This window comes from Triturus cristatus, chromosome 11 (assembly GCF_964204655.1).
Source record: "Triturus cristatus chromosome 11, aTriCri1.1, whole genome shotgun sequence".
Lineage (NCBI taxonomy): Eukaryota > Metazoa > Chordata > Amphibia > Caudata > Salamandridae > Triturus > Triturus cristatus.
The window spans coordinates 355,581,058-355,597,925 of record NC_140594.1 but is presented as its reverse complement, the minus strand read 5'-3'; the positions used below and the strand labels follow the sequence as shown (position 1 = coordinate 355,597,925).

The window sequence follows — 16,868 nt, the reverse complement described above, 5'->3', positions numbered from 1 at the left end:
ATAACCTACTATGGTAACTAGGGCCCCAGCTATAATTACCGAAACAATAAGCCACCTCCCACTTAAATCAGCAAGTTTATCAACTAACCTTGCCTTTAATGATTTTTTAAAAATAATCACGACCCCTCTAGTATTAGAATTTTGTGTGGTAGATACGCAGAAATCGACCCATCTATTTTTTTTAACTAAAGAAAGAATCTCTTTTTCTGTAAGATGGGTCTCTTGTAATATAAGTACTTGAACATCAAAATTTTGAAGATACTGCATAATCTTCCAGTTTCTTGGACTAGAGCGCAGGCCATTAATGTTCCATGAAAGAACTCTAAGCTTATCCATAGAGGCAAATTCCACTCCCCAACCAAGTATTCGCCCCATAGCCACAAAAAGAAAAACCTGTACTGGCAATACTAACTTTCTCCTGCAAACCCATGATTCTACATACCCAAAAAAGGTAACAATGGGCAAAAAATGAGGACTTTTAAAAAAATGTTACTTGCACCCCCCCCGTGTCCCCCCAAACCTCCCCCCTTGCTTTATCTATCTGGATATACCAGTAGATAGCACTCTTACTGAGCTCCTGTCCTGTCCTAACCTATCCTTACTGTTACATTTACACCCACAAAGTGTGAGAGAAAGAAGAAGAAGAGTAGAAATATAATATATAAGTATAATTCTGCAGTGTACAAAAAAGATTTTTTTATTTTTGTTATTTTTTTTTATAACTTTTCCTATAACAATAAATGGACCCCTTAAATTACTCTACCAATTACTATATTCTGAAAACATGCTCATAGCATTATCTAAACCCTTTGTTCCTCCCCCCTCCACTAGCCCCCCTTTTTTTTTTTTTTTTTTTGCAGAAACAATGCTCTGCTCTGCTCTTAACTTGAACCCCCCCTGTCTTTATTTTTATCTCTTCTCTTCCCCAGAGAGATTAGGAGTTCATCAGCTGCCTGCACTGATCGAATGTTGTGCATAGTATTATTATGCATGACCTTCAAGGCGGCTGGGAATACTAGCTGAGCCACCGCACCAAAACTCCTGAATGCCTCCAACCTCCTCCCAAACTCCCACTGTTTATCCAGCGTGGCCCTTGAGAGGTCTGATCTAATCTGGAAATTGAATCCCTTCCCACTCAATGACTTCTGCTTTGGGCCAAACTCAGGATAGATTCCTTCAAAGTGTAAGTGCGGAAGTTCACCAGTATTTTTCTTGGTTTTACCCTTTGAGGATTCCTCCTAAAGGGGTCTCTGTGGATACGCTGAATGTCCAGAGACAGATCCTCAACCGACTGATCCAATCTCAGGGATTCTTTTAGCAATTGGGTGATATATTGCTTAATATCTGACCCCTCACTACCTTCCGGGATATTGAGAATACGGAGGTTATTGCGGCGTGCATTATTCTCAAAGACTCCATCCTCTCAGCCAGCATCAGATCCTCCTTTTTAAGCTTATCAATATCCAATTTGGCGTCATCCAAATGCAAAGACATGACTGTCACTTTATCCTCCAATCTTTCCGTTCTTGTGGCGAGGCTGACTAGTTTGCTATCTAAGGACTCGCAGAAATTCCGAATTTCAGATTGGATAGTTGTCGAGGCCTCAAAGCCTTTTTTGATGTCTGCTGATAAGGATGAAAACATCGACTGAAGGTATGAGGCTAGAGATGGATCAACCCCGCCAGCCGAGTATGTATCTGAGGCTTAGGCTGTGCCCCCTCGACCATCCTCCTGTGGTAAATCAATACTATGTGATAACCCTGATAATGAAGACCCAGGATTAAACATCGTTGGTAAAGGCTTCGTAGCCAAATGCTTTGGGGACGACAAGAGGGTTGAAGGCTCTATGGAACATGGGAGATCTATTTGGTTTTGTAACAAGGTAGCCGACGGGATGACACTCGGTGATTCCATCGAATTTAACCCATCATTTATGTTTTGGATCAATATACTGGACGAGATATTGGACGAGAGGGCAAACGGTTGTCCCGAAGGACTGAGGCTCTTAGCAGGGGGAGTGGGACTTTGGGCGGGAAGGACTGAAAGACTACCGATATTATCCACAGGCTCAGCATCCTCCTCATCCTCGCCCCTGGCCTTTAATCCGCAATCGGCCATCTTTGTGTCATCAATCAAGCCCCCCTCTATACTTATATCCGTCCCTTCAACCAGGAATAGCGAGGCGTTTGTTTTAGCCGGAACAGGCCCTGGAGGAATAATCAGGTCTGTACCTGTGGTTAATACAGAAGACTCAAGATAGTTCTGTGAGGCCATCGTGGAAGAAGTACTTTCAAGTAGTTGCTGATCAGAAAGGCGCAAGATTTGTGGAATAGCCTTAAAGTAGGACCGCAAAGACGGCGTTATCCTAGACTCTATGCTCTTAGCTGTATTCTTAACTGCCTTGATATTTTTGGCGGTCTTAGGATTTTTTGCTGCTTTACTAGTAAAAGCGCGTTTCGCCTTAACCTATATGAGGAGACTTTTGTCTTTAAGAGGGTCCCTTGAGAGGTCTGAGAGGTCTGACTTAAATTCGATGGCCCCTCTGAGCTCAATTGTGTCAGACCCCCCTCAATCAGTTCAACGGTCACTCCAACAGTTTTAGCCCTTCTATTTAAAGCACCTTTCCCCCCTCCTCTGACACCCCGCTTCAGATTTACAGGAGAAATATTAGCTTTAGCGATGTCTTGCAGGGGAAGCGGCAAACCGGAAACTGGGCTAAAGTCAGGGACCTCCAGACTTACAGGCACAAATCCCACTGATTCCTCCGGATCCCTCGACCTGCTACAATCCCCTTGCAACGACTCTGCTGCCTCAAAACTCTCCCCTAGTCTTTGCACACCTCCGTAGATCTCTTATGGCTTTAGCCCTCTCTTTCTCCTCCTCCGCACCCCCCCTACCCCTCCTACCAAACTCAGAGGCGATATCGGTGCGGAATTCCTCCCTGCGAGGACCCAGGAGAAGGCTACGGACCTTCCTTCCTCGGGGGAGCTCCAGTGCAGCCAGACTCCACAGTTGCAAGCCGAGAACGGCCTGCTTCGGGGCTCGACAGTCAAACAGCAGCCCTGGCCTCTTCCCCGCAATGGCTGACCCGAGACTGGAGGGAGGAGCAAGCGCAGCAGCAGCAACTCCGAGGGAATCAGCCCGCGGACTGACAGCTCCGGCGACGACGATGGCGATGGCTCCTGGGCCAAGAAGGCAATCTTTGTCTCCACACATCGGACACCAAGGTACTATCAAAAAGATGTATTTTCTACAGACCCGCAATGCAGAATACGCGTCCTCCCATTAGTCTTGCTATGAGCCAACGCTCACCTGCACGGACAGGAACTCAGACTAGAGTGCCGCGACAGCTCACCTAGCTGCCGCCATGTTTCCCCCGTGATCCTCAGCTTGCCTGGGCCCCTGTTCTGGCCCCCAAGACCGAGTTAAAAAGTCTGGGCATTAAGCTAGATCAGGACCTCAGCTTTAAAGCTCATGCCAGGAAGGCTGTTGCTTCCTGCTATGGCCTGCTCAGAATGTTCCGCAAAGTGCTCCACCTACTTCCCTTTCAAGCCAAAAAGCTGATGATTCAGGCACTCATTCTATCTAGAATAGACTTATATTTAGGTGCCCCGATCTCAGTAGTTGCGAAACTGCAGATTGTACAAAACTGTGTGGCAAGGCTGCTTATGGGAATTTCAAATCGTTATTCTGCAAGGCCCGCACTGTGCTCTCTCCATTGGCTCCCAGTGCAGGAGAGAATTAACTTTAACGCCCTCTGTGTCACCCATAACTCTCTGGGAGGGAGCGGTCCACCGATCAACAATGCCATGATTCGCCCTTTTGGGCAAACAGACAGCTTTGCTCAGACGAGCTCCACCTGGTGGTGGTCCCTGGGATTGAGAAGGCCAGAAGTGGCAGCCGGCTCTTTGCGTATAATGCCGCCAGACTCTGGAACTCCCTACCTTTGCATTTGTGCAGGGAATCCAATCACCTTGCCTTCTGGAAACAGTTAAAAGCCAGGCTTTTCCCTTAGGTGCTTGTCTGCTCCAGTTTCAGCTTTAGTGCTGGGATGCTCCCGGGTAGCCATGCGCTATATAAATGCCATTTCATTCATTCATTTAATTTCATTCATTCATTCACAGCATGTCAACGGCAAGAGCGAGCCTGAAGAAAAAAATATGACACACAGGAAAAAGATGCATATAGAGTCTTAATTGGGGACTATAAATTAGCAATCAGAGAGGAAAAATCAAGTTTTTGCTCCAACAAAATTAACACCACTAACTCCTCTAGGGAATTGTTCAAAGTGACAAACCTTATGTCTTCACCTAAACATTCTAATAACTTGGACGGTCCCCAGGAATTCTGCGATACATTTGCTAACTATTTTCAATCAAAAATTCCTACCATTTATTCAGAATTTGATTCTTTCAATCACGATACACAGAATTCTGTAGACTCTGATTCACAGGTAAACTCAAACCCCAGAGAAAGTAGAGATGGAACTACAGAGAATGAAACAATACAATCTTCCTTCTCACGAATATTGTAAGATCAAACAGAGCTCTATCTTTGCAGTGTCAAGTTTTGTACCTTGCCCACCTAATGCTATCTATTTAGTAGCCAGTACAATCGCCGCACCTTTGACCTCAATCATGTGTATAGCTATCGCTACAGAATGCTACTCATATTTGTGTAAAGAAGCAGCAGTTAGTCCTTTGCTAAAAAAAGACAAATTTGTATCCCAACGATTTAAAAAACTGTCATCCCATATACCATCCCCCGACCCTATTGACAGATTACCTAGCAAACCTAGGTATTACAGACTATGCCTTGAAGCAGCTGGAATCTTTCCTAACTGAAAGATCTCAAATTGTAACTTATAATCAATTTAAATCAAGCTCCTTGCTCTGCCATGTGGGGTACCACAGGGATCCTCCCTAAATCCAACACAGTTTAATCTATGTGTACCCCCTGCTGGGCAAAATTATTTAGTCCTTCGGCTTACAGTTTACACAGATGACACACAGATAATAGTGTCTATCACAGATGATGGACATTCCATATCCCTCAACTTTAACAACTGAACGAAGGCGTTTGCTAATGGGATGAGGGCTAATTGTATTAAATTAAATGGAGACAAGATGGAAGTCATTATATTTGGAGGTCAACCCTCGATTTGGAATAATAACTGGTGGCCAGATGCACAGGGAACCCTGCCTTTACCTACCAATTTGGCAAAACATTTAGGTGTTCTTGTGGATTAATTTGCTTTTGTAGTACTACACACTGAGCCAGTACAGATCAGTCAACAGCAGAAACATCTAGCAGGAGTTTCACCCTGGATATTTGCAGCAATTCTAGCAGCATTTGCCCAGGTTCTTCCCGCTGAATATGGCTCTCCACTTGAAACCCTCAACAGAGCTGTTTTCACAGTACAATGCAGTTACATTGGCGCTTTGTCAAGGATTGCTATCAAATGCTTACCGTGCCTGCTTCCACTCATGAAAGATGATCACCAGAATGACGGTCAGCAGTGCCAGGAAAGCAAACACGCAGCCCAGAACTATTGCTAGAGTGTTATCTGAAAAAGAGAAACAACAATCAGTACATTCCAATTCAGCTAACATTCCCCTATTGGGATGATCTTTTCATTTTTATTTATAGCTCTAACATGCACAAGGATTCCTGTGGAACCTATTGTGTATAGCATGAGTGGAAAAGTAATTACCAATTGCTATTGATGCAGATTTAGGAGAATACTTCAAAAACCCTTATGGAGTCTGCATGCTGCTGTTCCAGAATGTGTCAGAGCACCAGAGTTAATGTCTTTCTGGTGCTGCACAGAGCTAACTAACAGAGTTATTCAGCCCTTAAAAAACCTTAGAATGCAGGCATAGCAGAAAGATATCAAGGAATCTGATTTGATGGCGGATTCTATGAATTATGTTCCCTTCCATACGAGAGGGCTTAAAACTATGGTGGCGAGGCTGAAGCAGGGGCAACAGAAAGGATGGCTACATTGCCCCTTGCCTCCATATGAGGTCAATAAAATGTACATTAAGAAGATTGTTTAAGATTTTTCCATAGGTACCATTTCACCCAAAAGTTTGGTTGTTTTTGTTTACCACAAACCTCTAAAACAAGCAGCTTTTAGCCAGCCATCGCTGTGGAGTTGACATCATTTTTACTTTCCTCAATATTAATAGTAAAAAACAGTAGTTGCAAATGTCTTAGCATGGAAGATTTGGAATAGAGAAATGTAGATGAAAATCAAAAAATATCGCCATACTTTCTTCTCACCCGTTCAATAGCATAGGTGGAGACAGAGCTGCGTGTGGCAGACCTGGATTAGGATAAGCACAACAGACGTGTATGTCCCGCATGAACAGAGTGCTCTTGCCGCATCATGTAAACTGGTAGTCATTCAGTGGCTGGTCTGCCGAAACAATGCTTGTAAGGGGTTGTTGTAGCTCCAACATCAGACACATACCAGCTCCCCACCACTAAATGAGGTGGAAGAACCGAATGTTGAACAGAAGAGTGACCTGATGATTTTTGTGGATGCCCTGTTACCACTCAACGCTGAATGTGGTGCATCTACAAACAATAAAAAGCATTTGCAATGCAATAGGTCTCGCATTTACGTGAGTTTGAGCTATTGACATTGCAAATGACAATGCCTTTTATTTTTTGTTTAAAACATAAATAAAAGGCATTGCCATTTACAATGCCAATAGCTTAAACTTGCATAAATGTGAGACCTATTGCATTGCAAATGCTTGTTAATACTGTGACCACTGGGTGGGTTAGATGTGAAATGGCCTAGTATGACCTAGTTCTCTTTTCAGCCAAGAGTACTTGAGGAGCACGGGCGTTGTGTCAATAATTGCGCTGTTAAAAGCAAAGCGATCTTCATCATCATCAGGTTTGTATAATGCACACTAGCCCAGCAGTCATTTAGCCCTACTCAGTGACCTTTTGGCGCCGACCGAAATTTCAGTCCTGATAATGTCATGTGTGTATTGACCCTCACACCCGGAAGTACTGTACTCAACCCTACAGGGCATAAATAAAAGTGAGAAAGACCGCTCAAGGTCTTCTTCACCCGCACAGCAGTTTGTGGTGCTTGGTGTCTGTTATTGTTGTAGGGTCTGGTGTCATTCACGGGGCAGACTGCACAACATTTGGCGATGAAGGAGGGCCACCTCATGGTCCCCAACTTTCCCCTACAGCCCGGATCGGCAAGTCAACGTAACAGTCCTAGCGAACCCCCACTAACGCAATTGTCGCTAGCCGCATCTGCGCTTCTGCCTCCACGCGTCAGCCAGCTTCAGTCTGCGTGGTGCCGACCGCACCTTGCACTGAAGGACTTTGTGTGTGAGCTAAGTTACAGTGACCCAGAGTAAAGTGGGAAGGGGGATGTAGTGAGCCACCCGGCCACTACGTCATGACCCTGACACCCGGATGTACTGCACTCAACCCGCAGGGCCGGGCGCAGCCAAGGGTGTAAATAACAGGGAGCAAAACCCGCACGTAGTCTTTTCCCACACAACAGTCTGTGGTATTTGAATTCTGTTATTGTTGTGGGGTCTGGTGGTATTCACGGGGCAGCCTGCACAACAATGTGGTCTTAGTCCAAACGCCACGAGCGCCTGAAGGGTCACCTGTGCCCATTTTGTAATTTACCTGATGAAATAAATTTTGGATAAAAAAAGCATTCCAGTGCTGTTCTGTGATCATCCGTTGAGCATGTGGGGCGGTTATAGTAGGTGATAAATGGAGTGCACAGCATTCCACCTTGCAGATGGGGGGCTCACCAGTCGTTATTTTAAAAGCGCTACCAATCTTGGATATTGTCAAAGACTATTTTACGGTACGGTTGCTGATCAACCGGTACCAATTTGTCCCTCTTCCTCATCCGTAAGAGAGGGATGAAGACGATTAGGACTGAGTATAACAAAGCCGATTGGCATGCACACTTTCGTAGATGCATGTATACACAAATCCACGTGGCATTCCTACTTTAAACAAGGAGAGGCTTTTAGCAAGGGGAGTCCAGTCCAGGAGGAGGCGTGGTGCAAATGGGAGCACAGAGGAGGGAAGGCAGGGGCAAGCACGGAAATGGCATCTTTGGAGCTTTACAAACCTGAAGGTGGAAATGACGGTGCTTGAGGGTCACGCTGAGGTCTGTGGCATCGCCGGATATCTGAGAGGTACCCAGGATCAGGCAGGCAAAAAAAAAAAAGCGATCGCTAATGTAAAATTTAAAAAAACACGCCCGCGAGTGGTGCACGCTTGCGCGCCACTGCGAGCCATATGTGTTTTCAATTATCGCGCCTGTGTCTGGGCACGATAATTGAAAACATATGGGCTTCGGTGCATGTAACAGACATCAATAGGCCATGGGCGGAGCAATGCACCCGCCTTTGGCCTACTGCGTGCTCTGTTTAAAAAAAAACACGCACACAAAGCCCAATAGCGGAACCTATAAGGAAAAGCACGAGCGTGTGCGATTCCAGGGTCCGTTTTCAAACCCCGAACAAAAGGGCTCTCGCCTGCGCGAGCACTGTTGCGCAGTGCAACGCAGGGCGCGAGCCCTAAAAAGTGTAAAAATATGAAATTGATTGTTTACTAATGAAGAGGTTATATGCTTGTGGTTCCATTTATTCAAACCTGTCTGTTTGGTACGTTAAGAAAATGCCTGGCATGTTGATAGCAGTTTTGGACTTGCAACTAATTCCTACAAACAAATCTGTATTGAATAAACTCCAGATGGTGCAGAACACAGCAGCCTGACGTGTCCAGAATATGCCAGCCAGAACGGCATCTCTCCCCTCTCTGCGACTACTCCACTCGCTTCTTATACGTAAGAGAACTAAGTTCAAGATCTGTTGTATAGTACATAAAGCTCTGAATGACAAGGACCCACTTATCTAACAGAAAAATGTATCCCTTACCAGCCGAGCACATCTTTAGTATCTGGGCAGAAATCTCTCCTTATTAGTCCTCGTTTTAGGAAACCTCGTACTCGGGACAAAGCCTTTTCCTACCAGGCTCCCGATAATTGGAATCACTTACCCTCTCACCTCCAGAAGTGCTCGGACCATCTTCATTTTAGAACTAATTCCTACTGGCCTGTGTTCACTCCTCCAGTGGTGTGGAGATACCCCTTTGTGGGTGATTCAGGCGCTATACCAATTTAAATCAAATCAAGTTGTTAATTAATGTGTAGTGTAGTGTAGTTGGTGAAATTTTTTATATTTTTTTATTACATACAGCCTTTAAAGACCGATAACAAGCTTTGGAATTGAGGTGTCTCAAGAGACATTGATTGAGGTTATTCGATTGTTTGAATTATTTGCATTGATTATTTGAATAACACAAAGGCTGTAACTATGAATTGCTCAGGAGCGGCCCATGCAGGCAAGAGGGGTGGGGCAGTGGGGAGGATGGAGGGTGGGTAGAGGTGAACCCGACAGACAAGGAGGAGGGAAAATTAATAAATAATTAATTTTACCTTGTCGTCGTCCGCCGAGTCCCCCTAACCTCGCCTCACCGCTCTTACCTGCACAGGCCGCTCCTGGAATTGTTTGGGCCTTTATATGACATAATGTGATGATGAGATTACCCAAATTTCCCTCTGTTTCTAACCTTCTCCATGAGCTGCACTGGCTTACTCTCTCGAATTGCATTAAGTTTAAAGCTCTATGGTACATGTTCAAGGCAAAAGCCGGAGTTGGTCCCAAATGCATTATGGACATGGTCCATCCAGATCACCCATCACGCACTTTGAGATCTTCCCAACAGACCCAGTTTATTGTACCAAGATTTTGTGTGTCACCTATGAAAGGCCGTTCCTTTGTCTATCTAGGCTCTCAACTCCGGAATTCCCTTCCAGTTTCTTTGAGGAAATTTGTGTCTCTTTCCGCCTTTCGCAGGGGCGTAAAAACCTGGCTTTTCTATTCCACTTACTTTGCTGTCAGCATTCCTCCTATTCTTCCATGCGCCTGGAAGCCCCTTCGGGTAGCTGTGCGCATTATAAGTTTTTAATAATAATAATAATGAGATGGTGGAATTCTTTATTTTGATAATAAGCAGTATTGACAAGTTGAAGTGTGGAAATGCCATAGGATAAATATAATGTATACTCATTGGGGCAGAATTGAGAGATGAAGTTGGATACATACTTTTAGTACAATTCTGAAATGCATTCTATTGGTATATAAAATGTCATAATGATCATGTCAATAATTTTATATTGATGTGCCTGTACACAGAGGTGCAATCATCCCAAGTCTATATGTATTGTCATAATGCATTGTTTAGGTCTCAGCATTACACATTTGAAAGGCTATCACACAAGTATTTTCAATTTTTTCACAATAATCGCTGCACGTGGTGTATTTAAATGGTCCCCAAAATGCAGTAGCTGCTGCCAGTGAAAAGTGCCGGGGGTGGGACGGGGTAGAAAATCAATAAAACGGGCGGGGTGCAGGGGAGGGGTCCTCTTCTGTTCCTGCCTGAAGCAGGAAGCACATACTGGCTCCCCTAAGCCAATGGCGATGCTGCCGTCACTATGACAGGAGCGTTGCGATTGGTCTGAGTGCTTTTTTTCGGCGATCAGATGGAGACTATGAGCCTTATAGCGCGCGCAGTGTAATTTATTGTATTTATTTATTTATGTACTTACCTCCAGTCGGCCGTATGCCGGAGTTTACTACTTCCCACCCTGCCCCTCCCCCGCACCGCCCCACTGCCCCGCAGCACACCCACTAGGAACTGCGACTGAGCCATTGCATGGATAATGCGCTGATTTTGGATCAGCTCAGGAAAGTCATCGCACACCACTGTCTGAATTTCTAAAATGTTTAACTGGCTCAAGGCCTTAATGCAGAACAGTGAAGGCAGCTGTGTACAGTGACACTAGCTCTCCTGTCCCTACTCTTGCGGATTTCCAAGGCATGGATGCAAGCTAACTGGTTACCCTTACTGGCTCTTTGACTGGAATTTTCAGCAGGTGACATATCCCATGAGGTATTCTCATTTGCTTGGTTGCTACCCAAATGAAGAAAACCCCTATCTGTGGACCATGTTAGGTACTTAGACAGTCATAATGGACCACACCTTCAAGTTAAAGCATAAACGAAAAAAGCATGTCAAACATATCACTTATAGCAGGTTGTAGGCATCCCTCCCCGTACGATGAAGAAAAGGTGAATGGTGAGTGTGTTCCCTGTATTGAAATGTTTGAAATTGATCTCGGACAGGTTCCAGGTGTCACATCCCCAAAAAATTGATTCTCTTAAAGGTTTCCCTGTCTGAGGGAGGTAGTACCTTCCAATAAAATATCCCCCAAAAATAATTTTGGCACATATACATTGAGGTGTTTGCTTTTTTGGGAAAGGGAGTCTGGCACTACATGCAATTCCTACAGTCAGGAGGATGGCGTTCTCTTACAGCACTTTGAAAGCACGGAATGACCTCCCACTCTACATCAGAGGTTCTTCCTCTCTTCTTGAGTTCTGCAAGAAGCTGAAGACCTGGCTTTTCAATTAACCAACCTACCCTCGGCAGAGCTAGGCACACACAACTGCTTATAGTCAAGATATCTTCAGGGGTGATAGTGTGTATATAAAATGTCATAATGATCATGTCAATAATTTTATATTGATGTGCCTGTACAGAGAGGTGCAATCATCTCAAGTCTATATGTATTGTCATAATGCATTGTTTAGGTCGCAGCATTACACATTTGAAAGGCTATCACACAAGTATTTTCTATTTTTTCACAATAATCGCTGCACGTGGTGTATTTAAATGGTCCCCAAAATGCAGTAGCTGCTGCCAGTGAAAAGTGCCGGGGGTGGGACGGGGTAGAAAATCAATAAAACGGGCGGGGTGCAGGGGAGGGGTCCTCTTCTGTTCCTGCCTGTAGCAGGAAGCACATACTGGCTCCCCTAAGCCAATGGCGATGCTGCCGTCACTTTGACTGTAGCGTTGCGATTGGTCTGAGTGCTTTTTTTCGGCGATCAGATGGGGACTATGAGCCTTACAGAGCGCGCAGTGTAATTTATTGTATTTATTTATTTATGTACTTACCTCCAGTCGGCCGTATGCCGGAGTTTACTACTTCCCACCCTGCCCCTCCCCCGCCCCGCCCCACTGCCCCGCAGCACTCCCATTAGGAACCGCGACTGAGCCATTGCATGGATAATGCGCTGATTTTGGATCAGCTCAGGAAAGTCATCGCACACCACTGTCTGAATTTCTAAAATGTTTAGCTGGCTCAAGGCCTTAATGCGGAACAGTGAAGGCAGCTGTGTACAGTGACACTAGCTCTCCTGTCCATACTCTTGCGGATTTCCAAGGCATGGATGCAAGCTAACTGGTTACCCTTACTGGCTCTTTGACTGGAATTTTCAGCAGGTGACATATTCCATGAGGTATTCTCATTTGCTTGGTTGCTACCCAAATGAAGAAAACCCCAATCTGTGGACCATGTTAGGTACTTAGACAGTCATAATGGACCACACCTTCAAGTTAAAGCATAAACCAAAAAAGCATGTCAAACATATCACTTATAGCAGGTTGTAGGCATCCTTCCCCGTACGATGAAGAAAAGGTGAATGGTGGGGTGAGTGTGTTCCCTGTATTGAAATGTTTGAAGTTGATCTCGGACAGGTTCCAGGTGTCACATCCCCAAAAAATTGATTCTCTTAAAGGTTTCCCTGTCTGAGGGAGGTAGTACCTTCCAATAAAATATCCCCCAAAAATAATTTTGGCACATATACATTGAGGTGTTTGCTTTTTTGGGAAAGGGAGTCTGGCACTGCATGCAATTCCTAGAGTCAGGAGGATGGCGTTCTCTTACAGCACTTTGAATCGCGGAATGACCTCCCACTCTACATCAGAGGTTCTTCCTCTCTTCTTGAGTTCTGCAAGAAGCTGAAGACCTGGCTTTTCAATTAACCAACCTACCCTCGGCAGAGCTAGGCACACACAACTGCTTATAGTCAAGATATCTTCAGGGGTGATAGTGTGTTTTACAAAGATGCCTAACATATCACAGAATGGTAAAACTCATGGGGGTGGCTTTAGGTATTGTTTATTTTTAATCTATTGTAGGCTTCAGCTGCAAGGTGTGTTTGCTTGCTTTTGCATTTTAATAAGATCAGTAAAAGGCTCCTTGTGTCCGAGGCCAGGGCCTAAATCTGTAAGCAAGGGGTCAAGGAATAGAGTTGAGGATGAAATGAATTGTCTATCACTAGAAGATAGCTAGCCAACAGGCAAAGCAAAAGCTTTGGACAGTAGACATCAAAATTACAGATCCACAACTCAATGAACAACACATGGCCACCATGATCAAGACCCAATACATCTAATGTCTCTCAAAAGATGTAATGATAACCATGGTACCAAATGGAAAGCATCCAGACTGCTGAAAGCGCTATAAAATGCATTAATTCATAGAGTTGAGTACAGGACTATAAAGTCTTCTTAGTTACATGAGAGCCAAAAAGTAATACCTCCAAAGCCCTTAAACTGTGACCTGAAGTGCAAACCACAACCAAATGCTGACTTGTTATTTGGGGAATTTCACAAAAACATTCCCTACTACTCATGTCACAGGTACATGAAAATAAAAATAAATACATTTGTGGCCCCATCTGAGGCAAGAATTTGCTATCCACTACAGCTGGTAGCATAGCTCAGTGAGTTAATGCACGCGACGTAGAAATCTATGTGGAACTCCAAAGGCTAAAGCTTCAAATTCTAGAAGGGTGAACGTAAACTGCCTGCTATTGAGTTGGGTAATGAAAACACCTGTTATTTCAAGTGTTTTAATGTCCTGGACTGGGCTAGCCCCAGATGAAGAAACAAGCTATTATGAGAAAAGGCTCTCCCGTCTCTTATGAGGGAGAACGAATTCAATAAGCAGGCACTTGACTAGGAGTTTTATAGCTTCCAAATTTAAAATAATTAGCTGAATGCCCAAGGAAGCATTTAATTGGGCACACAGTGGAACCACTTTGAATGATGCAATCTGAATTTTCTTTCTTTTGGGGCCAGCTGGAGTTCTTCCAAAAACTCTTTGATCAAGGTTTGAGTTATCCGCTTTTACTCTCAAGAGAATACATTTGTGAACAAAACGTTTTCACGTTGATGACTGACATCTCTGTCAAGTATTCTGCAAGTAAGTATCTTACAGCTGAGAAGAGGCGGGGGGCTTTAGTTTGCGCGGTTCTGGCGTGATGCGCATGATGTGGCAATCCATGTCCTACAGCTATCAAATTCTGCTTATATTGAATCATGTTGAATCAATTTGTGTTGAATGGGGAATTTGGAAAAGGCAACGTAAAAAAACCCTGTTTGTAAAGCCAATCTTGCATTCCTGTGGGCGATCTCGAATTCAGTTGGGCTACAAAAGTGCGGTACGTGTGCCTCAGAAACCTGGCCCTCCGTCCTAGAAAACAAATTTTCACTGAAATGGAGCCATGTTCTTTGCTGCCGCTGTGGTAGGAGCCGGAGGAGTTGCATTACAGGATGTGATTCTGCTCGGGTGCCTGTAAGGTAAAATTGGACAGAAAGTACCACTGGCAGCCACCAGGGGCGCAGGCCGAATTACCACCACTGGTGGCATGCTGGGAGGAGCAAGATCCTGAAGAAGTCCATGAGGTTGTGGGTACATGCCATGCAAGGTGACAGCACAGCATAAGCAGCCTCCTTGATGCTGATCGTCATTAGGCCAGTACTGCCTTCTTTGGCGCTGAGATCTGGCAGAGGACTGCCTTGTGCAAATGAGCCAATCATAAGGTGGCGATGACCTGCATAGTATATGCCATGGCAGTAAAGGTAAAATGTTTCTAGCTACATAAGGCAGTGCGCAACAGTTCTTTGCATATTTCACAAATAGATGTGTGCATTCTGCTTGGTAAGTCGTGTCAGTCAGCTCTGAGTCTTATTATTTAATTCAGAGTATCCATTTTCAAACTTGAGTTTTTGTGTCTTGCACATACAAATTGTCCTACGCCATCATGGGAAGCCATAATTATGATAGAGACGCCACCAGTGCCCTCCTTAAACATAGCCATTGCTCATGAGCAGGGGAGCTGGAATTATAGGGAGGGGGTGGCAGGAGGTGCTGCAGCACCCTCTCGATTATGTTATACATTATTGTAAAAAGAAAGTAACCACTTAACGCCCAATCAAACTAGTATTGCTTCTGCCAGTAAACAGTCAGGGCCTTATTTATGAGGCCTTGCATCACTTTTATACCGCCAGTGCGTCACTTTTTTGTGACGCACCAGTGGTGTAAAAAACGCCCCATGTTGCGTCATATTTACAGTGTGACACATATAGGTAAATGCGTCACTTTGTAAACCCTTGCGCCACATTATACCTATGCCTATTATAATGTATGCAGGGTGGGCATTCTGACGCAAGTAAGCCTCGTAGAAGTGATGCAGTGAAATCTATGAAATTTCACTGCGCCACTTCTAGGACGCAAATGCATCAGTATCTTACGCCTGCCTCATGGGAGGCGTAAGACTGGCGCAGGCACATTTAACATGGGGCTTTGACCATGTGTAATGACTCATTGGTGGAATTGCGTCACTTTTGTGTCACACTCCAGCAATGCGTCATTTTTGCGCCTACAGATACGTCAGAAATACTGACGTATCTGTAACTCCTTGCGACATGATGCGTCATACTGTAAATATGACGCATCATTGGTGTCGCAAGGAGGGCGCAATGAAAAGTGACGCATCGCTGTTTTCTCGCAGCGATGCGTCACTTTTCATAAATGAGGCCCTCAGTGTGTTTCTCTGCAGTGTTGAACTGAGGATGAAGTTTTGACTCATCCGTTTTCTCGCTCTAGAGGATACATTTGTGAAAGTTTTCACAAAGATGACTCACATCTTTGTCAAGCATTCTGCAATTAAGTAGCTTAGAGCCCAGAAGGCACAGCGAGTTGTAGGGGCACATTTACTAGAAAATGACGCGCCCATGCAAGCCATGCTGCTGCTCCGAGCTTCGTCATTAGCAATGTGCAGGGATGCGTAGTATTTACAGCAACACTACGCATCCCTGTGCTTCTATCTATGCTGGCACAAAATTGGCTGGATAGGGCGAATGCAGGCACCCTTGCACCAAGGTGCAAGAGTGCCTGCATTGCAGGTATGATTGTTTTTGCACAGGAAGGGACATCTTCCTGCACAAAAACAATAATTGATGGCATTTTCCTCTTTCTATGGGGCATATTTCCTGGTTGCGTCATTTGGAGAGTGCAGGGGTGCATCGTTTTTACAACAATACGATGCATCCCTGTGCTTTCCTCAGAACTGGCGCACAATTGGCTGCTAGCACCAACGCTGGAACCCTTGCACCATTGTGCAAGGGTGCCTGCAATGCAGGGATGATTGTTTTTGGGCATGAAGGGACACCTTCCTGCACACAAAAAAATTATTGATGGCGTTTTCCTCCTTCTATGTGTGCTGCAGAATGTATCACACAGAGAAAGAGGACAAAACAAGGTATTTCTCCATGTTGCGCCACTTTAACGCCTCCCTTGGGGAGACGTTAGAATCTGACGCATTCCCAGGTTTAAGAAACCTTGCATATCTGAGAATGTGTCAGAATCCATGGGTGTTGCATGAAAAAGTGGTGCCTCTGTGGTGCAGGGGCCATGTAAATATGCTCCTACCTAACCAGAAGGTTCCTATCTGGATGTACAGAGGGCTTGCTATGTCAACATGCACCCTCTCACAACATCACGATAACCATCTGATTTCTTTTTTTTTTATTCTTGCAGAGTGAGAAAATAGAGTAAAGAGCATGGTATAATCACATGCATTCTTTGAAAGCATACTGGACAAAACAGT

General features: G+C 44.7%; 1 protein-coding gene across 2 annotated transcripts in view; it reads right to left on the bottom strand.

Moving 5' to 3' along the window:
• The window catches only part of LOC146784167 (uncharacterized), a 901,426-nt gene that overhangs the window by 55,604 nt on the left and 828,954 nt on the right, over positions 1-16,868 (bottom strand). For both annotated transcript variants that reach the window (XR_014970387.1, XM_085633210.1), the window contains exon 26: positions 5,470-5,566. Coding sequence is in view for 1 of the 2 variants with exons in the window: in XM_085633210.1 (XP_085489336.1) it covers positions 5,470-5,566 (97 nt within the window). In the remaining variant the exon portion in view is untranslated. The remainder of the gene's footprint in view (positions 1-5,469; positions 5,567-16,868) is intronic.